This window comes from Crinia signifera, chromosome 2 (assembly GCF_055691185.1).
Source record: "Crinia signifera chromosome 2, ASM5569118v1, whole genome shotgun sequence".
Classification (NCBI taxonomy): domain Eukaryota; kingdom Metazoa; phylum Chordata; class Amphibia; order Anura; family Myobatrachidae; genus Crinia; species Crinia signifera.
Window position 1 is genome coordinate 343,726,984 of NC_139218.1, and position 27,719 is coordinate 343,754,702.

A 27,719-nucleotide genomic window follows, 5' to 3' on the forward strand; every position below is an offset into this window, starting at 1 on the left:
CCAGACTGTTCCGGTCTTTGCTACATGCCCGGACCATACAGAGAGGCATTATTCTCTCCCTCCTCCTCTCCCTCACAGCTGTCACTGGCAGTCCGCCAGTGACAGCTGTGACAGGTAGGGGCACAGCATAATTTATATAATGGATGGGTACAGACTGTTATAGAATTTGGGAGAACAGTGTGGCTTGTGAGCACAGGGATGGTATAGCAGTCTAATATTGGAGATTGCAATTGTAGTACAGTAATTGTATGAAGGAGCCAGTTCTAGCAAACTAGGACATCTCATATTCTGTTTTATTGTGTGGTTAGTCATTATATTATTGATGATTGTCACTAGTTTTGTAACACTGTAAAATATGTTTCTGCTATATAAACAGTGATAGCTTATGTGGGCATGTGATCATTTGTATATTAACGTTGCCTGTAAACATTTGTTTATTTACTTTGGCTGTTTTTTGTTCCCATTGAAAAATCCACCTTCTTTAAAGAAGCCATTAACTTGTGCTGCTCTGCTTGCATGTATTTGACAGTAAATGTCTGTAAGCATACTGATTGGTGGATGGCTGGAGCTATCCACCAATCAGAGTGCACCAATCTGCAGAAATACACCAAATGTCTGACAGTGCAGTGAATGGCTGTCAAGAGTGCTGATAGCCATTCACTGCATGGTAGCATGCGGACAGCCAGTGGCAAGTTATTTCTCAGGGCCTGCAACGCTGTTAAGACAAACCTTCCTATGGTGCTGAGCCCTGCATTGGTACCTTCGTTGCCCCACACACCTGCTGGGACCCTGAATCCTAAAGGTCCCCATACACTATGTGATTTGGCCCAATTTAACCTGATTGTGGTGGATCGGAACAAGAAATTAGGTGAAATCAGCCCAAATAGCATGTGTTTGATGTCCAATCGAATATATCATAATATATGATCTTGGGGTCTCAACCCCTCCCGGTGGCAGGCAGCGGGTATTGCATGTGATACATTGCATGTAGAAGGGTTGCATGCTCTGGGGGGTTCTGGACGGAATCGGATGCGACTTTTCTCATAGGAGAAGTCGCAAAGTTTATGGGGGCCGTAAATGCTGAACTTTCTGGTGCCGATGGCACCACCCCTCGGTTTGGTAACATGATATGTGTGTAGGGGTGGGCTGGCGCAAGGTGACACAGAGCCCTTTCCAGTGCTATGATTCAGAGTTGCTTGCACTGCATGTTTGGAAACAGATACTGATCTTCATCGATATTCAGGGTTGGCCTCACCTCCTCTATCCATCACCTTGTGAAAGTAGCCATCATCAGTGAGCACTGGCACCAGCTCTATACCTGGTGCAAGAGACATGTTTGCTAAACCTCTGAATACGCTCAACTCTGCATAGGCCGCCTGTCCATATAAATGACTATAGTGCCAGTAGAACACTTGCCCTTTTACACCCATTCAGCCTGAAATGGAGATACCTACAAAGCTGACTCACCAGTAGCTAGGTATACTGGGATTGGATGCATGCACAATGTTAAGAAAAATAAAATTTTGCAGTATGATGGATGTAATGGTTAGCATTACTGCCTCATAGCACTGAGGTCATGGGTTTGATTCCCACCATGGCCCTAATTGTGTGGAGTTTGTATATTCTCCCCGTGCTTGCGTGGGTTTCCTGGGTGCTCATGTTCCTCCCACAATCAAAAAATAAACTGGTAGGTTAATTAGGTAAATTAAGTGTGTGCATGGGGTATATGCCCCTGTTGAGCTTATACAGTAGTCAAGTAAGCTCATTGAGAAAAAAAGAAAAAAAGTACTCTCTTTTTGTTGGGGCACTCCTTTTGCGTGTGTGAGAAAAGATTATTATTCTAAAATGTAACTTTTATTTAAACACATATATAATTAAGGGTTGGACATACAAACAAAATACATATAACATTTATTGGTGTACAGTTGACTGGGTCACATCCAAGCCTGTCTCCGCTGTACCTCACGCAAACAGGCATGCTGGTAACACTCACTTGCTACCAATTCTCCCGCACATAGCAAGCAGCTGCTGAGAGTGACAGCAGGTGCTCCAACCATTTGTATACTAGACTCTGTACATACATATTGGACACAGCTCACTCACTGACTCTGAGGGGGTCATGGCGACCCTGATAGTCAGAAGCCGCGGCTGGTTTTCTTTACAGCTGTGGAGTCACTATACTATCTGTATTTCTCTGCTTACCGCTACAACTTATTAGATGCCATGGGGTGTCTTTCTTACTATTTTAAATGCCCATTAGGCATTTAAATATTACTCCTCCAACTGTTTGGACTGTACCAGGATACAGGGATATCCCTCTCTGGTCTGAACCATATTTGTGATTGATATTTCGTAAAGCTCTCAGTAAATTAACTAGAGTGCCCTATCATTGACAAGGGAAGTTATATCTTTAAAACCTCTAATTTATCTGGTCCAAACAAGGCCAGAGACTGAGGATACTTAGAAAGTGTTACAAAGTCGTTTATATATCCCTGCCAATCTTTTCATGTAAAGAAAGAACCGTCACTCCATGAAAAACTCATTCATTTACTGACGATCATAAGAATACAATTTGGTCCTTGGATATGACCCAGTTAACTGTACACCAATAAATGTTATATGTAGTTTGTTTGTATGTCCAACCCCTAATTATATATGTGATTAAATTAAGGTTACATTTTAGAATAATAATCTTTTCTGACACACGCAAAAGGAGTGCCCCAACAAAAACAGAGTACTTTTTTTCTTTTTTTTTCTCGTTGACTGTACAATGTTACTCTCAGGGGAGCACCGCCACTTAAAAAATTGTCTATCGGAGAGCATTATACTTAATCATTGTGGACAAAATCTATTCCTACAAAAAATCTCATATAATATAAAAAAAGAAATTGCGGTGCAACTTGTGCTCAGGTGCTATCCCAACCTCCCTTTCTCCCCACATATATAGTCAAGTAAGGTCAACAGGGGCAGGGACTGATGTGAATGTCCAAATATTCTCCCTGAAGCGCTGTGGAATATGTCTGCGCTATATAAAAATGGATCTAATTATTAACCTTGCTTTTGACCATACACGGACTGTTAGAAGCTCATATATAGGCCACTCTTTTACTGTGACATCTGAGATACTTATCCTCCTAAAGATGATGAATAACACTGGCATGAACATTGCTGCAAGATTCTAAGGCAATAAAATGTGTTTCTAAATATACATCTCCAGTTCCAACAGTTTTATAGGCAATAAATACAAATTAATTGTTAATATAAACACACCCACTTATGCATACCATTCAGACCCTGCCAATTTCAGTTCTTTGGGCTGTAACAAATGTAAGTAATAAGAAAATGTACTGTAAGTTTACAGCATCTACAGCAATAAGTCAACCATATGTTTTTATTAATCAGAACTCGACGCAATGAAATAAAGACTCGTACACAATAATTGGGACTCGTACAACTGTGTAAATTGGAAAATTAAGGTCAAAGCCAGAGTTTGTTCAAATTGAATGGCTGGAATTAATCAAAAAGTGGCCAAGAAGCATGGCCCCTCGGCAATAGCCTATGTATGGTTAAATAAATGGGCGTGGCCATTACCACGCCCTGCGTAACATTACCGAGTAGCTCCATTTCCCCTTAATTGGCAAAGTACTGATCCCTCCGTAAGATGGCGACCTGGTCCTCCCCTAAGGTAGTGACCGACTTGCCGCTCTCAAAGGGGAAATGCTAGTCAATCTCTGTCACGCAAATCTTTTTGCCACTGAGGAGCCATGCTCTCCGCCTTCTGCGCCTCCTTTGCAAGGTCCTAAACCTTTGCAACTCCTCCATGCTCTTACACAACTAAATTTCTTACTTCAGGTGGGTGGGTGGTAATCCAAACTTAGCAAGAGGAAGCCGTTACCTCAGCTAAGACCTATATATGCTGCTAAAGCCCTCCCCCCAACTCAGATCCTACTGGCTAACTAATTTGATAGACACACACCTAAGCCACTACAAAAACTAACCAATAACAGAGCAGCTAACTCTTTCTTCCTACAAAAAAACAGGGTGCTTATTCCACCTCAAGCTTAGGTAATCTTTTGATTCTATTAGTTGCCAATACCCCATAGAAGCCTATGGGCTTCTTACCGTATGCCCTGCCATCCCACACTGGCCCCTGCCACCCCACACAGACCCTTGCGGCTCCACCTTCACCTATGTCCGGGCAGCCTCCTAGGCAAACGCAGGGGGTGTTTTTGGTTGCCCAGAAACCCCCCTCCTCTCGGCATGTGCCTTAAATTATGACAACAATAGCACTGGTATATAATATGATCACTAAAGATGCCACCACATCATGCAGTGTAAGGGACAGAGCAGAGATGCTGCACATGCCTAGTGTACTAGATACTTCTACCTCATTTGCTGTATGTGTGGATCTGAGCCCTGAATCATCACAATGGACCAGAGAGTAGCTGCCAGGATGAAGCGACAGGAGCCTTACCATGAAGTGGGAGATTCTGAGCTTACAAAGTGCAGTTCTGTCTCCAACTTATGTTTGTGTATTTATTTATTATGATGTTTAATAATTTTCCTGACCACTTGTCTTTTTTAAATGTTTAAAACAGATTATACTATAGACCATTTGTATTGTGAAAAATTAGATTAGTATCATTGCGGTAGGCATAGGTGTGTGCCTAGCATCACTTATTGGGCATGTTCAACACCACCAATCAGGCGTGTCTACCATCATCTATTGGTCTCTCAGCCACACCATAATCTCCTGCCTATTTCAGTTTTAATCTTCTAATTACTCTGTTAATAAATAAAGTCACAAACATGTATGGATGACGCAGGTATGCAGTGATATGCCAATTGTCTCGTACCATTAACAACGCAACACAAACAAGTCATTGATGGGCGCTTTTTTTAATGAAATACAGTTCTAAAAAGTAAAAGTCTTTGCTAAAAGGTATTGCTGGTATAGCTAGCGGCAGGGAGGTGTTCATAGGGTTGGGTGGGCAAAGCATTAAAGTGTGCCTGTGCACCCCTAACACTCAATGTGCACAAGCCGACGGCGGTAGGTGACGGAGGTGGGCGGTAAGGGGCATCGGATGTTAGTGCATCCCGCCCCTGATCTGTTAAGTCGAAGTGGTATATATTTAGAAAGCAGAGGTTATGTGGTCAATTCACTAATATTGGAGTTCTAAAAAAAAGGCATGTTGCCATAGCAACCAATCAGATGCTACTTATTTATTTATTTATTTAGCACCTTTGAGAAGATAAAAGACAGAATCTGATTGGTTGCTATGGGCAACATCCCATCTTCAATAGAACTGCCATCTTAGTAACTGCCCCGTGCCCCAGTGGGACTTTAATGTGGCTGGTAAGGTGGGCCCCTTTCAGCTCTGGGCCCCATAGCACCGCTACCTGCACTCGCTGCACCTATGCCCTTGGTGGTGACCCCTACTGTTTTGTCCAAGGTTTTCTTAGTGGCCATCTATAATATATTGCACCAATTCCTGGATGCCAAAAGTACAAACAGAAGCTGAGCTCAGATACACTCATAACAGAAAAGGCTCTATTACAAATTGTAACATTACAGTGATACAATGTCTGATTCCTGCTTCCTCTGTGTCATTCTTTGGAACGTCATTCCTCAGTGTGGGTCTCATTTATAGCTTTGCTCAAATTTGAGGACTCAAAGTACACAAAATATGGGCCACATGCCAAATACGCATGTCCATATAATAAAACCAGACAAAGACAACACTGGAAAAATAAACATGGCCGCATCAAAAGTCTGATGATCTTGTCTTCGGAAACTGTTTGTTCAGATAATAATAACATATAAGATGATCGCTCTCTCCTGAGTACTTGCATTTCCTACAACTAAAGGCCTATAGTGGGGCGATAGCAATGCACAGCCCTGCAGCGTCGCTATTGCCCAGCAGAATAGACAGTGCAGGCAAGAACATTTTTGCTATTCTGTGCATCTGGCCTTGGTCCCGGGTCTGGCAGAATGTAGTCAGCCGTCCCTCTGACAGCTTAACCCTTTGACTGCCAAGTGAATTTTTCAAAATAGGTGTGAAAATTGCCATGCACATGTTTTTATTCATCATAATGGCCTGTAATGTTTACCTTATACAGGGCATATATGGCACCCCAACCCCTGTTGAAATTTACACTGACGATCAGCCCTTTATCCAATGTTAGGGCAGCCAAGAGGCAGCCAAGCAATATGGTGGCGTAATTGGTCAGGGTTGGGGTGCCACAAATATAATCTTTTTTACACAACATTATTTATTTGAATTTATATAATTATATAAATGTGAGCATTTTACGAGAATATTTTGCACATCTCACACAGAGATGTTGGCACTCGAAGGGTTAAACTACATCTTGATATATGCGGGGCTCAGACGAAATCACCAAGACTATGTAGGCTTTACCTACAAAGCAGTTTTATCTAGGGCTGGAGTAAGGACATACTGGTTGACTTGGTAAGCTGCGAAGCAGAGTCGCCACCCCGTGTGCTCTTATCCCCTTGCAACACTGTGAGGTTATGTGTCACGAAGACACATCCCCTTTCATGTCCCGCAGGCAGAGAAATTGCTGGGTGTTCCAATGGGCAACACCCGGGCCTGCAGCCCCACGTCCCCGCCCGCATTCTCCCGTGCGAACGGATCGGTGACTATGCAGGTCACCAAGTCCGTTCGCCCAGGGACTCTGCACATACATCAGTATGCCCATGCGCAGATGGACAACATCGCTCCATTGTGCGAATGCATGGGGGAGCAATTAATTCAGAATGACCTCCATAGAGTATGAGTAACTTATGAAGGATGCTTTCCGAACCTATTTTATTATTTTACAATTAAGAACATTGCTGAATATGTCACCTGCAGTGGTGAGTTCTCTTGGTTGGCAAAGTTGAGCTGTACAGGGCCTCCCTTTATGAATTTGGTCTACTATAGGTGCAGATACTTAGCTCACCGGCACAATTACATTGCAGAATTCATTCCATTCCTATGAGCTTCAATGGTCAAAAAGCTGATCATTTTAGGGGACATACACTTATGCGACTTCTCCCCACTGAGAAGTCGCACGCAATCCCCTCTTGAGCCATTCGCAGGATTGCATGCAATATATTCTATGCAGTCCTTTCTCATACGATATATAACATGCTATCCCAGCCAAGACTGCCAGTCTCGGATGAGATCCAACAGATTGCTGATGAACTTAAGGTAAATCACATTTGTATGAGATCTCTAGATAATGGTATCCAGGCTCTAGAGCAGTGGTTCCCAACCCTGGTCCTCAAGTACCCCCAACAGTGCACATTTTGCAGTTCTCCACACAGAATCAGTGAAATAATTAGCTCCACCTGTGGATCTTTTAACATGTGCCTGAATAATCTGTGCACCTGCTGGGTGACCTGGAAAACGTGCACTGTTTGGGGTACTTGAGGACCAGGGTTGGGAACCACTGCTCTAGATCAACAATCACTAGGTCAACACCCAATGGTCGACAGTGAGTAGGTCGACAAACCCATGGTCGACAGGGTCCTAATGTCTACATAAGCTTTAGGTCAACCATGAGAAGGTCAAAAGGTTGACACGAATCGGGAACTTATTATGAATGTTCCATAGAAAGATGGATGAAATACAGCTGCCGACTAAAAAATGTGCCACTTTAGTTAAAAGGTTTAGTAATTGTTTCCTAGCACGGCACCCCCGATTTTGATCGAAGTGCATCTTATCGCATCGCATGCAAAATAGCGGCATGCAATGCTATTCGATTTTTAATTGTACAAGCACCCTGATGGGTGCTTACAATGTTAAATGCACCCCCATTGTCAACGCCACCCCCACTATCAACCCAAAGCGTGGCGAGCGCAGCAAGCCCGCAAGGGGCGGGGGTACGCGTCCTCAGACCGTTTCATACCCCCACTATTCACGTCTGCGTGGAGTTGATTTTAAATAGCCCGAAGCTTGGCGAGCGCAGCGTGCCCCGCGAGGGGAGACGGATTACTTAACATGTATTCAGCGTCCCCTCGCGGGGCTCGCCACGCTTCAGGCTCGGTGGCTCACTGCGCTCGCCACACTATCTGAAATCAACTCCACACCTACGTGGATAGTGGGGGAATGAACGGAGGACACGTACCACCGCCCCTCGTGGGCTCGCCACGCTTCGGGATGGCATTGATAGTGGGGGTGGCGTTGACAATGGGGTTGCATTTAACATTGTAAGCACCCATCAGGGTGCTTATACAATTAAAAATCGCATCGCATCACATCGCATGCCATTTGCTGGCATGCGATGCTATGCGATATTTCATTGTACAAGCACTCCTGTTAATTTAACGGGAAGATCGCATCGCACGCATCGCATACCACTAAATACGGTATGCGATGGGCGCCGTGCTAGAATACAAGTACCAAAGGTTTTATTTTTATGTAAGCAAAATAATGTCTTTCAAATGAATATCACATCAAAATAATAATAATTTTTTTTTTTACTGTTTACAACTCATAAAAGCTCAGTTTACAGCATATTCTAGTTTATGACTGCTAGGGTAATGAGTACTCGGATAAACTGTAATACAGTATGTTAAAAACCAGCCCGTCTCACAAGTTTATAATTCTAAAGTGTGCTCACTGCGGTATAAAAATAGAACCAGCAGTAAGGATCGTGGTGGGTTTTATACCCTACCATTGGGCAGGCTAATGCAAAATAATGTAATCTTCTTCTTCTTATTAATATAATTATTACAGTACTATGAAAAAATTTAAATGTAAGTATACACAACCATGTACTGTACACCACATAATTACACAATAACCTTTACAAAAACAAATAGGTAATGCAGGGGCATCACATCCAGGGCCGGCGACAGGGGGGTCAAGGGGGACAAGTGTGATGGGCCCCAGCAATCTGAAGGGCCCCAGAGCTTCCATGCCCTGGCAAGGCCGCCGCTTGAACTAACTGGCTTTTCAGTGATCCTCTCGGCTCGGCCGCCTACTGCTCACCATCTATGTGTGGCTGGGTCTGACTGACTCACTGTGTGCTACTGCTGTGTACAGTGTGTGCCCCCTGCCGCTCGGTGCTTAGAGCCATCTACTCTGTGTGTGCACACGGCCTGGGGCCGCAGACGCACAGCTGTACCCGCAGCTGGCGCTATGGCCTCATTCTCTGGCTCCTGTACTTTTACTGCGCATGCGCGGGTCATCTGTTCCACGCACTGCGAACGGCCCGCCCTGCTTGCTCGTAGTGCTCGCCATTCTTTTGTGAAAGTGACAGGCCAGCAGCAGCCGGGAGCAAGCAGGAAGCAGTAACCAGGAGCCAGCAGGAGTGAGAATGAGGGAAGGGCGCACCTGAAAGCAGGACCTGGAGCAGCGAAAGGTTAAATGAGGCTCATGCAGAAGAGGGTTGCGTTGATTTGGGATTAGGTGGGGGGCCCCAGAAATATCATTGTGCAGGGCCCCAAGATTTCTGTTGCCGGCCCTGATCACATCAATTACACTCAGTGCAGCTCTGCAAAAGAGGTGTGACTTTGTGGGAGTGGCGTGGCTTTGCGATCCAAACCCTCTATGAGGTCCCAGAGATGCTGCTGCACCACTCAATGAGTTTGTTCTCTGCAGTGCTGGCTCCTACACAGTGACAGGAGCCGGGTGCTGCAGATAATGTTACAGTGCAGCACCCAGCTCTTGTCAATGAGCAGGAGCCAGCATTTTGGTGTCAGATGTACTAAATTACCTGCGAATCAGCTCCTAACTGCTTGCAACCGGGATACCAGGACACTTCCACATTCCTGGTTGCCTAGCTACTCCATGGAGGTGCTGCTACGTGCATCACCTCCCCTGTTCTTAATTAATTACCTGCCTCCTCCGGGTTTCCTGTTGATTGGTGAATCTCACTAATAAATTGACATCTGGCTAGCACAACCCTAACGGTTATAGTTTGGGTAGCAGTGGCACACACTTACCTCTGGTCCCGGTCTGTGAAGCTATATTTAGTGTCCGTGTGTATACTCTTTTCTGTCTTTCAGTTATCCCGTTTTGCCAGTGCTGCTTCCCAATCCAGTAATCCACCTGTCCTGTCTGTGCTGCTCCGCAATCCGGCAAACAAGTAACACCTGTACTGCTGGTGCTGTTCCACAAACAGCTATCCTGTGCCATTGGAGCCATTGGAGTCGCTCCATTCCGTCTCCTGAGTCATGTATGGCACTCACAGAACACTCTCATGATATTCCTGTTGCTTGTGATTAGCTGCTATAGCATGAGAACATAAGACCTAGCGGCTACTCAAGTATCTGTGAACGCATACAGTTCTAAGGGAAGAAACGGTGCTGGTATAGGCTAGGAGACCTCTCCTGTGTACCTATAGCAGTCTTATCCAAGTAATCAAGAGTATCATGACATGTCAGACCGACAAACATTTTATCTGACAAGCTTAAACCATCAGATAGTGGGGCAGATGTATTGTCACCCTTTTTTTGGATAAGATGCATTAGTGGTCAGCTGTGGCAATATACTACAATTATTTGGGTAATCCATCAATATTTGACAGATCGGCCACAAAATGATGTAGTTGTAAATAATTGTATAGTATGCCAAACAGACGTATGTCTAGATGTTTTTTTGTTATATCCCGTTCTCAGTGCAGGCAAATTCCCAGGTCTAGCATGTGGACCTGGGAATTTACCTTTTAACATAGGTTTTTTTGCAGTGTGAACGGGTCGCATACCCGGATCTCATACACAGGTAAAACCCCTTCTTTTTACCCGTGTTTGAGATCTGGGTATGCAGACACGGGTTGACCCGTTCTCACTGCATAAAAACCTGTGTTAAAAGGCGAATTACCAGGTAGAACTTCTTCACCCGGGAATTTGCCTTGCAGTGAGAACGGGGGTCCGTCCCTGCAGTCATTTTAATGCCGGGTAAAAGCTGTGTATTTCTCAATCGCAGTGACTGTGTTTACCCTGTTTTTATCTTTGGTCTGTGTAGTGCCATGAAAATTCTCTATAAAAATATGCAAGGTTCACTTCTGAAACTCATACCCCTTTCACACAGAACATGAAATTCCAATGTGAAGCAGTTCCACCCAGGAATATCATTAAATACACTGGTCCATTTTCTATGTGAAAGGGTCGGTCCTAATCTTAAACTCCGGGTATCCAACCCAGCAAAAAACCAGGGTCGATCCGGATTGACCCTTTCAAACAGGCGAAAACCCCATGTAATAGAGCAAATCTCTGGGTGTAAATTTTAGAACCGGAGATTTGTTCTCCTGTGTGAAGGGGGATCTGACAGCGGCAGGTGAATAACCCGGCATTTCAAAAGCCGGGTAATTGCAGATAATTACCGGGTTATTCGGGCACCGTTGTCTGAAAGCGGTATTAGTTACATGTTAAATAAACTTTGGTTTATTTACTAGTTCTTTATGTGAGCAAAATAATGACTTTTACATAAATATGACAATAAAAGTCAAATTATAGTCTGCAACTCATTAAATTAAATTTTACTGCATTATTCTAGTTAATGCCTACTACAGTAATGAGTATTAGACTAAACTGTAGCATAATAATTGCCAGCTTGTCTCACAAGTTCCCAGTTCCAAAGGCCTCTCACTGCATCTATACATCTTATAAGTGAGAACATCTGTTTGTCTGATTGGGATAAACACTGAAACCAATGAACCATTTGTGATGCAGGTTTCCCACTGGTCTAAGTAGGTTTCCAAAAGCAGAAAGACAGAAATGTTATTAATACCCAACACTAGTCCCAAAGTGGGTTTCTGATCATCCCTTTTACACTTGGTGCTACAGATGGGACAAGTGCCATTCTTAAAGGGCATACATGGAGCCACTGTCATCAGAGAGGCTCCTGGCGCGCCGATTGCCAGCCACTAGCTCACACTCCCCATTCTTGGCAATGGATGCATGAGTGTATGAGACGCTCCTGTGTTCATGTCTGCCGACGTCCGCCGGCGCTCGCCATCCGCCAGATACCAGATGCTTGGTCTCGCGCATTGCCATCGCCTGAGTAGATTTTGACTGCATGCATCTAGTCCAGGAGTCCTCAAACTATTTTGCTCTGGGACCCTATCATACTAAATAATTACAGGACCCCAGCAAGTTACTGCAGAAGGTCATCGCATCACATGTGTAGTCAGGAGACGGCACATACATGGCAGCATTGTGGAGCCACAACATGATGGGAGGAGTCTAACATAACAGACAATTCAACAGATTTTCCAGACTCCTTGAATCACTGACTGAGTTTTGAAAAGTCAACAGCCTGATGGTCAGCAACATGGAGTCGTGACCCCATGCTGAGAAGGTCGGGACCCACAGTTTGAGAACCGCTGATCTAGTCAAATCAACAGTTATACTCACAAGAGAACATTGATTGGAGGATTGGAGGCAGGCAGCGGGCTTTATAGTTACGCCACTGAAAGCATGTCTACTGAAACGCATGTGATCCTACAATTAGTGGTCCATGGTTTTTATAAAGTGAAATTGAATCTCCAAACTGAGCTTTACTGGCACAGTTCCCAACGAAACTACTTTCCTTATTAATCTAATGCACTTCTCAGCAAAAAAAAACACAGAACAGAAACCTTTTTCTCCTCTAAGCATTTTAACTGCAGGCTCAAATTTTCTAATGAGGTTTCACAATACAACCCGTATCTTAATAATGCGAATAACATCCAGCTGGGAAACAATTTCTTATAAAACAAGTGTTCATGAATCTTGTTGTCTTTGAGAAGATCCTAGGTTTTAAACTGAAAGGGAATCCCAATAACAAAGTACAGTACAAAAGGCATGCATCATGTGTATAACAGTATTACCACTTTCACACTGCATTGTAAACCCGGGACATTGCCGGGTTGTTGCTGGGAGGACCTGAATTAAAGTGTGGCATGAAAGCACCAAATTAAATAACACAGACCGGCCAACCCAGCAATTTGACCCAAGTTATTAGAAGAGTTATAACCAGGGTTTAGTATGAAATGTGTATTTTTACTAAAGTGTGGGTTTACAGAGGTGGAGGTGTTACCCATAGCATCTAAACAGATTCTACTTGTCATTTAAATAGCACAGTCTAGAATTTAATCGCAAACAATCTGATTGGCTGCTATGGGCAACAACTCTACTTGTATTATGTACAGTATACACCCTAATGTTTATTTAGCACTTCTCTTCAGTAGGGCTCAAACAGTGGTGTAACAATAGCCCCGCAGACCCCGCGGTCGCGGGAGGTGCTGAGTAAGTGTGGTCGCCAGGGTTCTGCGGGGGCTATCGATTCACTGCTGCCAGGACTTGCAGATCTACTTGTCTGCGGTCCCGGTGCTCTTCCTGGCTGGCTCCTGCTAATGAAAATAGCCCACACAAAATGTCCACCCCTTACAGCAGACACTTTTTGAGGATGCTAGAGGAGGCGGCAGCCTCCTCTAGCATCCTCAAAAATGGTCTGCTGTTAGGGGTAGCCATTTTGTGAGGGTCATTTTCATTAGCAGCTGGGACCGCAGGGGGCAAGTCCAGAACAGTGGCCCATAAGTAACAGCACATCTTTAAATGGAGGTTTTTCATAAAAAAAAATGTATTAATAAAAAAAATATACGGTAATAAATAACTGGACACCGCAGTCTGCACCCCCTGTATAATAAAAAGAACAGGACACCACAGGCTGTTTCCCCTGTATAATAATAACAGGACATAACAGGCTGCTTTCCATGTATAATAACACTAGGACACCACAGGTTGCTCCCCTGCATAATAACAGGAAATAACAGGACTGGGAAATGAGGACAACACAGGCTTCGCCGCTTCTCCGTCTGTACAGATGCTATTATTACATGAGGCAGGGCTGATCTCGCCACCACCGGACAGACACCGAGGCTGTAGCACTAGGGGAAAGTAAGGTGGGCCATGGAATGCATGCACAAGCCGGAATTAGTGTCTGCTCTGGCCCCTCCTACATCCCGCCCATACCTCGGCAAGGCCTCCTGCACTAGACAGCTCTTCAGTGCAGGAGGCCGGTGGCCATGAGGACTGGCAGACAATACTCACTGGACCACCCGCAGCACTAATTAATAAAGTGGCACAGCCCGCCACTGGTCTGCACATGTGCAGACACACATGTGCATGCGCAGACAGGGCTGCCAAAAGCACTTGTATTAGGCCCTTAGTCTCAGAGGCATGATAAATCCCATTGATTTACATCATAAATGTATTAGGCTGCCAGCCCCACCCGAATTTCCAGAGACGAGATTGTTTACACTGCAGGTCCATGTATATGCCTATGGGACATTGTATTGAATATATCTATACACAGAAACACTAAAATAAACAGCACTATATGAGTTGGGCAGCAAATAAACTGAATGTGGCTACTATTAATGCCCTTATTATGATACATGAGGGAATGTTTTGATTAAAGGTCCATACATCACCAAATGTAACATTGAGGCTATTGACACCTCATCCTTGTCCTTCCTATGTGACTCACTTCTCTCTCCTATTCTCTCTCTCTCTCTCTCTCTCTCATGCCCTGAACAAGCCACTTCCCTATACAATTCATCCCTTACCTTTGCACTTGACACTGTCGCCCTACCAACTACAATTCACCCTCCCTTGCAAATGAACACCTCAACCATGGCATACCAAATGCACCAGATATCTTCAAAAATGCTCAAGCACTGCCGAGTGACAATGGAGGAAATCACGGTCTAAGGCAGACTTCCTCCACTTCAAGCTATGCTCTCATCCTTTAGTGCTGCCCTTTCCCTCACTAAAGAATCTTATCAAAATTCTCATCTCCTCCCAGTCTTCCAACCCCCAACGCTTTTTTGCCACTGTCAACTTATTCCTCTGCCCACCACCAACTCCTCTCCCTTCCTCACTGTTGGCTCTTGATTTTGCCACTTATTTCACATCCAAAATTGACTCCATACATCAAGACATTGTATCCCACCAGAACGCCAGCATCCAGCCACCTCCTATCCCTTACCACCCCTCCCCTTCCCTCTCACCAACTCTGACATCTTTCTCCCATGTATCTGGTGAGGAAGTTATGGCCCTCATCCATTCCCTCCCTCCCACCACCTCCCCACTTGACCCTATCCCCTCCCACTTCTTCCGCCACCTCTCTCCTTCTGCCTGTTCCCATCTTGCCCACTTCCTCAATCTCTCCCTCTTATCAGGCACTGTCCCCTCTGCCTTCAAGCATGCTATTGTCTCCCCTATTCTTAAAAAAACCTACCCTTGATCCTAACACCCTTTCCAACTACCAACCCCTCTCTCTCCTCCATTTTACCTCCAAACCTTGAGCATATTGTCTACAATTACCTCACTGACTTTCTTTCCTCCCACTCTCTGCTTGACCCATTCCAATCTGGCTTCCGTTCTCTCCACTCCATGGAAACTGCCCTCACAAAAGTCTGCAATGATCTTCATGCTGCCAAATCTAAGGGCCACTACTATCTGCTTATTCCTCTTCACCTTTCTGCTGCATTTGACACTGTGGACCACCCTCTCCTTCTCCGAATCCTTCACTCCCTTGTTTTGTGTGATACTGCTCTCTCCTGGCTGTCCTCCTACCTCTGATCGTTCCTTCTCTGTATCCTCTCATAACACTACCTCCCCCCACTTCCACTAACCGTTGGTGTCCCCCAAGGTTCTGTTCTTTGTCCTCTCCTTTTCTCTCTCTATCCATCCTCATTAGGTGAGCTCATTAGTTATTTTGACTTCCAATATCATCTCTATGCTGATGATACTCAAATATACCTTTCATTCCCTGACCTATCCCCCGCTCTCCTCACTCGTATCTCCAACTGTCTCTCTGATATGTCTTCCTGGATGTCCCAGCACTTTCTCAAACTTAACATGTCCAAGACTGATCATGATCATCTTCCCACCCTCCCGCACAACCTCACATCCCACAATCTCATTATCTATTGATGGTACAACTATCACCTCTAGCTCCCAAGTACGCTGGCTTGGAGTAATCCTTGATTCCTCTCTATCCTTCAAACCACATATTCAGCACCTCTCACAAACCTGTCATTTTCGTCTCAAAAATATTTCCAGAATTAGACCTTTTCTCACTCAGGATGCCACTAAGACTATTATCCACTCACTGATCATATCCAGTCTGGACTACTGCAATCTCCTCCTAACTGGTATCCCTGACAATGCCTGTCTCCACTCCAATCTATCCTCAATGTTGCAGCCCGGCTCATCTTCCTCAAACAAATGCACTACCTCCTCCTCCCCTCTTCTACAAGTTCTTTACTGGCTTCCCTTCTCTTTCAGAATTAAATTCAAACTTTTCACACTCACTTACAAAGCCCTCATTTATTCCTCTCCCATTTACATCTCTGACCTTATATCCCTTTACACTCCCACTCGTCCCCTTTGAGCGGCTGAAAGCCGCTCAAACATGCTATTTTGATGACTCTGCTATTGTGGGTCTTATCGTAGATGGGGACATTAGGGAGTACAGAGAACTTGTGCAGAACTTTGCTACTTGGTATGTGGAGAACCATCTTCAACTTAACATGAGGAAAACTAGGGAGCTGGTACTTGATTTCAAGAAATGTAAGCATACCCCCCCAACTACTGTGAGCATTCAGGGAATGGATATTGAGATCGTAAGAACTTACAAGTACCTAGGTTTTCACCTTAACAATAAACAGGACTGGTCTGATAATTCTGCTGCTCTGCACAGGAAGGGGCAGAGCAGACTTTATCTGCTGGGGAGACTGAGGTTCTTTGGAGTGCATGGAGCGCTCCTGAAGACCTTCTTCAACTGTGTAGTGGCATCGGCCATATTCTACGGAGTGGTCCGGTGGGGCAGCAGTGTTTTAACAGCCGACAATAAGAGACTAAATAGACTGGTATGGAAGGCCAGTTCTGTCCTAGGAATGCCTTTGGATTCGGTAGAGATTGTGGGTGAGAGGAGAATGATCAGCAAGATAACATCATTATTGGATAATGCTTCACACCCGCTCAAAAACGTTTTGAAGGATCTGTTTAGCACTTTCAGTGATAGGTTGCTTCACCCTCGATGCTCAACGGAGAGATATCGCAGATCGTTCCTTCCAGCTGCAATTAGAATGTACAACTGTCATGGTCTGAAGAAGACCTGCATGTTCCTAGATTCTTGAGTTATATTATTTGGATCTTATCTTATTATGTGTGTTCTTATTATTATGCTATTACTCTTATCTGTACTTGAACCTTGCTGTAACGATTGAAAATGTCTCCATTGTGAGACGAATAAAGGAATTCTAGGAATTCTACCTAAAGTCGTCCAGTGTGTATGGGCCTTAACACATCAATAAATGAAGTTTGTCAGAATTTTTAGTATTGATACAATTAATTAAGAGATTAATTTGTCAAAAAAAAAGAGACAGTATATACTTTCTATGAAAGCATTTTGACATCTCTCTCCCAATCATTACCATCAGCTCCAGCAGGTACAAGAGCGGTGTCAACTGTATGATCTGCCCCTGCAATCTGATTGCACTAGATTCTATATTTAGCCAGTGACACACACAAACTGACAGTGGTAACTGGTGAAGCAACTTTAGCCGCACGGCATTAGCTGCATGCATACAAAACAATACAGCTTATCTCCTTGTGCTTATTATATTCCACATTGACTGCTCACAGTGTTTAAATAAGGCAGCGGTACCCAACCCCAGGTGGGAACCGCTGGTTTAAGCATTCAGGAGGAAACCACTTTTGAATTAAAGACATGTCCCCCACCACATTTACTGAATGAATAAATACATTTTGTTTTGTCCCCAGGGAACATTGTCACTAGTAATAAATCCTACCTGAAGTCAGCTCCGTGGCTTTAGGATAAAAAGGATTGGGTTTCATAAAACACTTGACTAGTATCATTCATATAAGAAATGTTTGCTCCTGGTATTGGTCGACAGTGCAAAAGTCAACACATGAAATGTCGACACACATTAGGTCGACATGGCAAGAGGTCAACACAAGCAATAGGTCTACAAGGAAAGGGCTGAAATGAAAAAAAGGTTGACATGAGTTTTTCTTTTGGAAAAATGTGTTTTTTTTTATAATGAACTATCCACATGGACATAGAGGGAGGACATAATAGTGTGCCGAGCATAGTGAGCGAATGATGTACACTTATACGGTATCCATGTTGACTTATGTCGACATAGGCACCAGAAAAACATGAAAAACTCATATTGACCTTTTTCATTTTGACCTTATCCATGTCAACCTATTGCTTGTGTCGACCTTTTCACATGTCGATCTAATGCAAGTTGAAATGGGGGTGGGGCATAATGTAGGCGGGGCTTACTGCCAACAATGCCCGCCCCCAGAAGCAGCTGCTGAGAGTCTCCTCTCTGGGCTTCTCCCGGAGAGGAGACCATCAAAGTAGGCAAGTATGATTGACTATTCAGCTAACTCTCCCCTGGCTGTCTAATAGGACAGAATATACATCACAGCTGCCTAAATTATAAGTGGATTAATTATAACCTATGAAAGGTCTTTACAGTAAAAAAAAAAAAATATATATATAATTGGTAACATAGACAGAATAGTGGAATTAGTGCATATTTTAATCCAATTTTGATTACACCTTTTTTTCACTGTTTATTTCACTTTTAATCCACAGTTTTCTGGCTTCATGAATATTTTTATAATAAAAGTTATATTTTTTGTGGCTACACTTTTCTTAATGAACAATATTTGGAATTGCTTTTCTCTTCCTTTTTGTCCAGTGCTTGACTCTTTCAAGATACAGCTTGAGCTGGGAATACAGTATTTGAGTCTTTGGGGGAAATCTTCTAAGAAGGGAGTTCTATTTCACATGGGATGTTGCCATGGGCAACCAATCAGATACTATCTATTATCTTCTAGAAGGTGCTAAATAAATAAGAAGTAGATCCTGATTGGTTGCCCATCCCATGTGAAATAGAACTCCCATCTTAGTAAATTTCCCCCTTTGTGTGCAGCCGCCTAAGTTCTCATGAGGTTCATTTGCCTCTGCTATTCAGACCTCCTGCAGCATAGCCCCCTGTGCTGTGCTTCATCTCTAGCCTGACAGTGCAACAAGCATCCCTGATCCTGTGTCTAGCCACCTGCCCCTGCAGAATGGCACTGTGCTGTGTGCACCAGCAGGCTGCACCCTGGCATGCCGGTCCCGGCACCTGCCCAAGGCGATGTATAATAATTGTTATATTTTAAAGCCTATAGCATTTTATTTCCCGTGGGGCGCATTATTTTTCTCCCTGTGTTGGCTATAAGTGTTTTTTGTCCTGTCAAGGACAATGTCGGCATATTTATATATATTATTTGGGTGCCATGACATGAGCTTTCTGGGTGCCATGGCTCCATGCTACGCCTGTGCTACAAAGTCACATGGTGCTCGCCACCCAGAGCGAAAGAGACATGGCCTGTGAAAATCTGCAGATGAATTGCAAAACTATTGGAGAATGCTATTAATTCGCTAATCCATAAGCAATTCCAACTATTGAAAGGTTTTTGCAGTCTGTGCAAATGTGAGAACAGATATAGCCATGCTCATTTAGGCTATCATAGTCCCAGGATTCCTGTCTCAGCCATCAGTCCCGGTCCTAACTTCTTTGGTACTGGGCATGCGCCACCCCCCAGCCTCTATGGCCTGCTTTTGCAGCAGCCCCCAGAAGCATATGCTGGATCCTGGGTCCAGCGCATGCGCAGTATCGTCCTCATACTGTGAATACGTGGAACATAGTATTTCTGGACTGCCGAACAGCAGCCCATGTAGAGGTGTCCCGGCGGGAGAGAACACCCATGGGACTGCCTTGGGTGACTGGCAGGTTGAAGATCCAATAGGAAGTCACTGCCAGTCACCGTGAAGCCAGTGCAGTCTCACAGACTGCATCTGGGTTCACTTAGGCAGGGAACAGTGGCAGATTTTACCTGGGGAGGCTGCAGCCCTACAGGCCATAGGTAAAAACTGCCACTGGCTTTATGTAGTTCTGAAGCTTCCACTAATCTGCAGCTGAGATAGTGTGTTATCTGATCTGGTCACAATCAATGCCAACAGTCAAATGCACTCTATATGGGTCCCTGCCACTGCCTTTTCTCCCCTGCTCAGCACACAGTACTGAGCAGTGTGTGCTGGGATGGAGAGAGAGAGGACGCTGTAGCTGCAGTTCCTTATCTCTCTACCTGCAAGACCAGGGCCCAGGTAAAATGTACCCCCCCCACCCCCCTCGGAGCCACTGCCAGTGTCTGCCCTATGCTGACAATCATGGCTGTTAGCCATCAGGCAAATCTCCCCCAGCCCATCAGCCCATCAACGTGTACTTGGTGGCTGCTGGGAAAATCAAAGTCTCAATAGTTTCCGATGTGCTGATGGTGATAATCTCATGTTTCCATGCTCGAAAAAGCGGTGATTTACCAATATAAAAAATATATCATTTTTTGTTGTAAGAAAAGTTAAAATACATGTTCCCCACCTAATTCACTTATAACAGAACCTGGCAATATCTGAGCAGTTTCTTTAAAAAAAAAAAATGTGAAAAATCTCCAGTTCAGTGGTTAAAGAGGACGTGGGTTTTGGCGAGTATAAACTCATGTTTCGCAAAATTAAAAGCAAGGCCACCCCTAATGCCAGATCTCGCACTGCACCTCGAACATCATCAGCTTCCCCATGCTGCTTAATCAGATGCCGGCCAACCACATTTTGGGTAGCAGCAGCTGCCACTACGCCCCCCTCCTCAAATTGTCCGAACCCCCCATGATGCCACATCGCCACCTCTGCTCAACGGTGCATTGTCACCACCCCCATCGCAAATTAAACTGCAAAGCGCAAGCACTTAGCCACACTGTCCGCAGTTTTACTATCAAGACTTGAAAAGGCTACATAATAAATAAAGGCGTTTAAAGGGGAAAAATTCACTAGTGATGTGTTGCGGCTTTAAAGAAAGGCTGATTGCTACATTTTCCCTGACATGTTACTTTGGCTCTTGCATTAGAGTACATCCTTTTTTACAATTCCTATCTGCAGGAGAATTCACTTTTTTGATTTCCTGGTTCTGAAAAGACAGATACTAAAAAAAGATGCAGGTGCACTATCAAAAATAAATTTTTGTTAACTTCACTCCCAGAAAATTCATGTATGTTAATTGCATTTCTCTATACAAATTGTATATTTCTAGTATTGTATATTGATCCGATAGACTTATTCCACTACGGGCCCAATTCAGCTGGACAGTGCAGCGTTTACCTTATTGCTGGGCTGGGCCGTACAAGTAAATACATGTAAGTAAAAAAATAAATCAGTTTCAAAGTAAAAGTAATTTAATGCTACTGTAGCTGTTGCATAATCAGTTCAGAAACAATCTGAATTATCAACACTGAACTCGAGTATGTTTGTATGATGTCTTTCTTTAATAATTAAGTTCATCGGAATGTCAAAATCACACATCAAATTATAAGTAACAATAATGATCGTGAGAAGGTTGCATTAAAACCCTAAAGGCTTTTTTTCTTCTTCTTTTAATATTGTACATAGAAAATTTAATACAATTTATAAACAAATAAATGACTCTTAATCTATTAATTTTGTCACAACCTGGTACATTGAAATAGATTAATTGAATGAATTAATCAGTGCAAGCAAAGCAATATTTCCCATAGGTGTGATCAGTTTAGTAGATTGATGGGTGGCTGCCAGCTTTGCCAAACCCACTATTGCATTAAACTGGTCTGCCACCCATGCAACCAAGCCCAATTCTTCAAACAGATAAAAAGGGAGGCTTTTGTCATTCAGAGCAAAGGGACCCACTCTCCTTCAGCTTATCTGTTCCCTTTGTTCCCTTTCAACTTTAGTCTTCAAACAGCCAAAATGAGCATGAGACAAATGCAAAGTGGTGGAGCAGCTGGTGGTGGAAGCAGGGGCTTTAGCGCTTGCTCAGTTGGTGGAGGAAGATCAGGTGGCTCTCGCTCTGGAGGTGGCTTTGGGTCACGAAGTCTTGTCAGCCTTGGTGGAAAGAAAAGAATTTCAATTGGTGTAAACCAACAGGGTGCTGGAGGACATGGTGCAGGATTCGGTGGAGGTGCAGGATTCGGTGGAGGTGCCGGTGGATATGGCGGAGGTGCTGGTGGTTTCGGTGGAGGAGCTGGTGGATTCGGTGGAGGAGCTGGTGGATTCGGTGGAGGTCATGGAGGACATGGTGGACATGGAGGTGATCCTGGCTTCCCTGTTTGCCCACCTGGTGGAATTCAATCAGTTACCGTCAACCAAAGCCTTTTGCAACCAATAAAGGTGGATATAGATCCAGCAATTCAAAAAGTCAAAACTGAAGAAAGAGAACAGATCAAAAACTTGAACAACAAATTTGCAACTTTCATTGACAAGGTAAGTAAACCTTAATACTGTTACAATCTGCATAATTTTTGTTGTGTCTTTAGTTTTTGCATAGGGGTAGTTTGGGATATACAGTAAATATTTAAGAGAAATGCTATCTAAATTATTGAGGTTACTTAGATCAGCCAATGCTTTGAACTTTTTTTGACAGTCGGTGATGATGCCTCCATTTCTAATTCTAGGTTAGATTCCTGGAACAGCAAAATCAAGTGCTAGAAACAAAATGGCACCTTTTACAAGAACAAGGACAGAAAGGTGGCTCCAAAAAACCAAGCATAGAGCCCCTTTTTGAGGCATTTATAAGCAATCTAAAGAGAGAACTTGACAGTATAACAAGCGAGAGGAGCCGTCTGGAGAGTGAACTAAAGACAATGCAGGAAATGGTAGAAGAATTCAAGAAGAAGTAGGTTTACATGATTATTTTATTGTATTATTCAAAAGTATGTTTTCTATCTTCAACACTTTCTTACATGAGTTCTAATGCTAAGCAGTTTAAAGTGTTTTACCTATACTTTATAATGACAACTTAAGGTATATATAGATATGTTCACAAAAAGAAAAAAAATACATAGTTTCCAAATCTTTTTTTCTGCAGATATGAAGACGAAATTAACAAGCGCACAGCAGCTGAAAATGAATTTGTGGTGTTGAAGAAGGTGAGTTATGTTTGAGTAATACAATAATAATATTGATTATTAACATGGTATGAATGATAATTCTATTGGTTCACTACAGGATGTGGATGCTGCATACATGATCAAGGTGGAGTTGGAGGGCAAGGTGCATACCCTGACAGAAGAGATCGAATTCTTGAGAACACTCTATGATGCTGTAAGTTTACCTGTTTGTTCGAAAATACAGCATACAATACAGCATAACTTTCCAGCATAAATTTGAGGAACTCAGCCTTTGGAATACCCCCTGTTTTCTCATGAGGTATAATCCACTTTGCAATACTTTTACTGTATATTCTGCGACTGTGGCTGTATCCTAGAAAGCACTGTCACATACCATTTTGTCTGCAGATGCAACCACAGTTGCATAAAAAATATAGACATGCCACATATTTTAATCAGCAGACACTGCTTGTGTGTCCGGTTCGCAAAGTGATGCGAATAAGATGCATTTTTGACACAAAAAGAAACTGACGCTTATGGAGTTGCACAGGACCTGTTAGCTCACTTATGCCAGGCATCGCCCACTGTATGGCGTGTTGATGCAAGATGTATAAGGACACATCTGTACCTAGCATAGGTAATCCGTAAGACCTAATGCAGATGTCTTACATAGATTTGTTTGGTTAATCATGTTTTACTTTAATTTAAAAGAAAAACAGGGAAATAACATTACTGAATGATGCCTTGTGTTGTTTGCAGGAGCTCTCAAGCGTTCAAGGAGGAATGGGTGACACCTCGGTTGTTCTGTCTATGAATAACAACAGAGACTTGAACCTGGACGACATAATCAAAGACGTTAAGAACCAGTATGAGCAGATTGCACAGAGAAGCAAACTTGAAGCAGAAGCAGCATTCGACAACAAAGTGAGTGTTAGTCACCTTCTAATGTATGCAGAATGGAACCCTGATAAGCACCTGTAATTAAACTACACCCTTTAGTTCACAGAGATATATTGCCAATGCAAGTTGAGACTTACAAAATAGGTTATGAAATAAATAATTGAATACATATAATTTCAATACAATATAATTTATATTCACAAACACACTCTACAGCTTTCCAAAGCTGAACAACTTGTATATTTAAAAAATTTAGTTAATTTACTATTGCATAGGCATTACATCATTATCTATAATTCATGCTTTAATTAAATGTTACTCTTACTTCTAAAAGAGCCCTTTTGTGGTTTCATGGCAAGCCCACTTTGAAAAATCTATATTCTTAAACTGAACTCATAGTTGTGCTCAACTAATTAAACCATTTTTAAAATATCTTAACATATTACATTAATTCAAGGTCTAAATATATATATATTTAGTCCCTTATTGAATATATATGTGAACTTGTATTTGAGTTACCAATTACTAATATAGGCTTTTACCTTCTGTATATTAGTTCAAGCAGTTGCAAGCCGTGGCTGGACAACATGGTGACAACCTGAAGAGCAGCAAGAATGAAATCTCAGAACTCAACCGTATGATCCAAAGACTGAAGGCTGAGATTGAAAACATCAAGAAGCAGGTACTGTAACCCTATTGGCTGTGGGTTGTATATCATCATCCAATGTTTCTTATGGAAGTGTTTTGGGGGAGCATACAGAGACTGTCCTGAGGCAGATTGCAGGATTACGAAGTGAAGATGTAGAAACAGTATTTAGATAAACAAGAACAACTTACAACATTAAATCTTTTCCAACATGCAGATCGCAGCTCTCCAGCACTCCATCGAAGAGGCTGAGCAGAAAGGAGAGTTGGCTTTGAAGGATGCCAAGGAGAAATTGGCTGGACTTGAAGCTGCTTTGAAAAAGGCCAAAGAAGATCTGGCCCGCCAGATGCGCGACTACCAGGAGCTCATGAATGTGAAACTTGCTCTTGATATTGAGATTTGCACTTACAGAGCCATGCTGGAAGGAGAAGAGGAAAGGTCAGTTTAGCTTGAGCCGTAGCATTCTGTACAATGTTATTGTTAGAGATGTGGTGGGTCCCCATGTTTTGAATTTGGTTCTAATACTGTACACCATTGTGTTTTGGTTTTGACAAAACCACATTGAAGTGTTTTAGTTCACACTCGGTTTTGTATTCCTTTAAAATTGATTAAACAATAAATAAATTGATACACATTAATTAAAAAAATAATAAAAATGTATAAAATCAGATAAAATAATGTAATTTAGACCTGTTTGCATGTAATCCAAAACCCAGATATGAGCTGACAACAGACCTGAGTCAGCATTCGGTTCCACTCGAAACAACAAAGTCATTCTGAACTTTGACTTGATTCGACATGAAACCCCTTAGTTCCAAGGTGTTCATATTTCAGGAAAACTGTATGTCACATCTATACTGTATGTATTGTGCATACATATAGTACAGTACATACATATAGTTAACATACAAAAAAGTTTTTTTTTCAACTACTGGATCAAGGCCTATCAAGGCCTAGATTGAGCACACCATGACTGGGTGACTTTATTCACCAACAGCAGTGTATATGATGAAGCACTGACACACACACACACACACACACACACACACAAATATTGCAGTGTGTAACCTTTCAAATAATGCTGTGCTAACATCTTCACTTTTTGTATTGGCAGAATGTCTGGACACTACGACAACCATGTGTCCATTTGTAAGTATAGACCAGCTCTGTGAATGAAGCACTCTCATTTGTATCTACATTTCATGCATGAAGAAAACTAAAACATCTTATTTTTAATTCTAGCCGTAGTTGGAGGTTCTTCAAGCCATGCTAGTGGTGGAGGAGCAGGAGGTGCTGGCGGACGTGGAGGAGCAGGAGGTGCTGGCGGTTATGGAGCCGGAGGTGGATATGGCATGGGCGGTGGCCAGGCTTCTGGAGGAGGAAGCAGCAGTCAATATGGTGCCTCTCAAAGAAGCACATTGGCGGTGTCCACAACATCAACATCATCCTCAGTAAAGAAATCATATTAAGATGTTCCCAAGTTAAAGCACTAGTCACAGTGACCAACCCTTCAAAGCCATACTTCCCTTATACCTTTGTTGATCTGCTCAGATACAGTAATGGAAGCTTCACTAGAATGTTCAGTTATATCATCCTAGCTCTATCTTTACTTGTTCTCAGGGATACAATGCACTATAATGTAGACATTCCATATCTTGCTATAACATTAATCTAAAGAATTTCCATTCATTATGTGCCTTGGCAGCACTTGTTCTATAGAGACCACAATATACAGTAGTCTCATATAGTGTGTATTTCTTGACAAATTGGGAAATTAGGCCAATACTACCATGTGTGCCACAAAGAAGAACAGAAGCAAATGCAATATAGAGAAGGTGTTGTATCTTTCATAGTCCATTTGTATGACGGCTATAGCCCTTTTGTATCCCTGTAACACATCTAGGTGAGCTTGATAAAGGTATCTGAGCTAGGCTATGGCTTTTGCCAGTCCTGTAAGTTCATGCTTATATTTGTCTCTGAGTAATGGGAGATGGGTGTTTGTTGTATATAAAACCTTTTAAATGCATTAGTCAATCTTTCAACTCCAGGCTTGCATGTCTTATCTTTTCTGTATATCTTCAATAAACTGCATATGGATCTCAATTGTCATCGTGCTATTTTTATCATGGAGGCTATTCAAATCATCTATAAAAGGTATAATGTTAAGGAATATAGCCATGGGCGAATTATACTTTATACACTGACAGAGGGTCAGAACATAAGAATATACATGGCTTAGCTTTGGGATCACCCTTACCTCCATGGAGAGTACCTGCACCCACATGCTAAAACCTAGGGTTAACATTGATAACTTTATGTGTAAAAGTCTGCTGGCTGCTGCTACTTCATATAAAAAAACAACCTCCCCCAGTACACCGCAATGGACCAGCAAAAGACACATACAGCCTGCAGTACATGGCAAGAGTAATGCAGAAGTTTCAGTTGCATACATTGGCAAATATATAGTAAGCCATCATCCATAACAAAGCATCTCTGCATCACTTTGGGTAATACATTTATACATTTATGGATTAGGCTTCCTAACCAGTGGTTCCCTAGGCCAGCGGTTCTCAAACTGTGGGCCCTGACCTCAAAGTGGGTCCCGACCACCTCAGCATGGGGTCACGACTCTATGTTGCTGATCATCAGGCTAATGTGTCTGTGGAGGGAGGACAGGGTATAACTCATTAAGTAAACCCCCACTGCTTCCCTCTTCCATCCCCCTGTCACCCTTTTCCATCCCCTCCATTAGCCACTGCCTCCCTGTCACAAAAGTGGTCACTTCACTTCACTGACCACACATGTGTCATTCATTCAGTAATAACTTGCTGGGGTCCTGTAATAATTTTTATTGTCTGACGGGGTCCCAGGGGAAACTAGTTTGAGCACCCCTGCCCTAGGTTTGCCTATTGGTTGTGCTAGCTATGTGTGCCTCCCAGCAGCTGATTAGTTGTAATCAATTCCAATGATTAATTAGTTTCAATGATGCAGTGATCAATAATCTCCATTAAATAGTCACTTCAGCCATGCTTGTGACGTGGATCAAATTATAGCCAAACTATTACCTGTGCTTACAATTGTAATGAGGTATTTTTTAACACAAAGATAGCAGAGTACACTATGGGTGGTATCATATTAGCTGCGGTACAGTGTACACTTTGGGTGGTATCATAT

The 27,719-nt window shown here is 43.0% G+C and overlaps 1 protein-coding gene across 1 annotated transcript in view; it reads left to right on the forward strand.

Annotated features, from left to right (window-relative positions):
- LOC146059154 (keratin, type II cytoskeletal 6A-like) overlaps positions 1-26,648 on the forward strand; it is a 46,361-nt gene extending 19,713 nt beyond the window's left edge. Inside the window, exons 2-10 of the mRNA XM_083171273.1 lie at positions 21,845-22,373; positions 22,565-22,785; positions 22,978-23,038; positions 23,118-23,213; positions 23,759-23,923; positions 24,456-24,581; positions 24,763-24,983; positions 25,660-25,694; positions 25,788-26,648. Of these exons, the coding sequence (XP_083027399.1) occupies positions 21,861-22,373; positions 22,565-22,785; positions 22,978-23,038; positions 23,118-23,213; positions 23,759-23,923; positions 24,456-24,581; positions 24,763-24,983; positions 25,660-25,694; positions 25,788-26,014 (1,665 nt within the window). The 5' untranslated portion in view covers positions 21,845-21,860 and the 3' untranslated portion in view covers positions 26,015-26,648. The remainder of the gene's footprint in view (positions 1-21,844; positions 22,374-22,564; positions 22,786-22,977; positions 23,039-23,117; positions 23,214-23,758; positions 23,924-24,455; positions 24,582-24,762; positions 24,984-25,659; positions 25,695-25,787) is intronic.
- Positions 26,649-27,719: the final 1,071 nt, after the last annotated feature.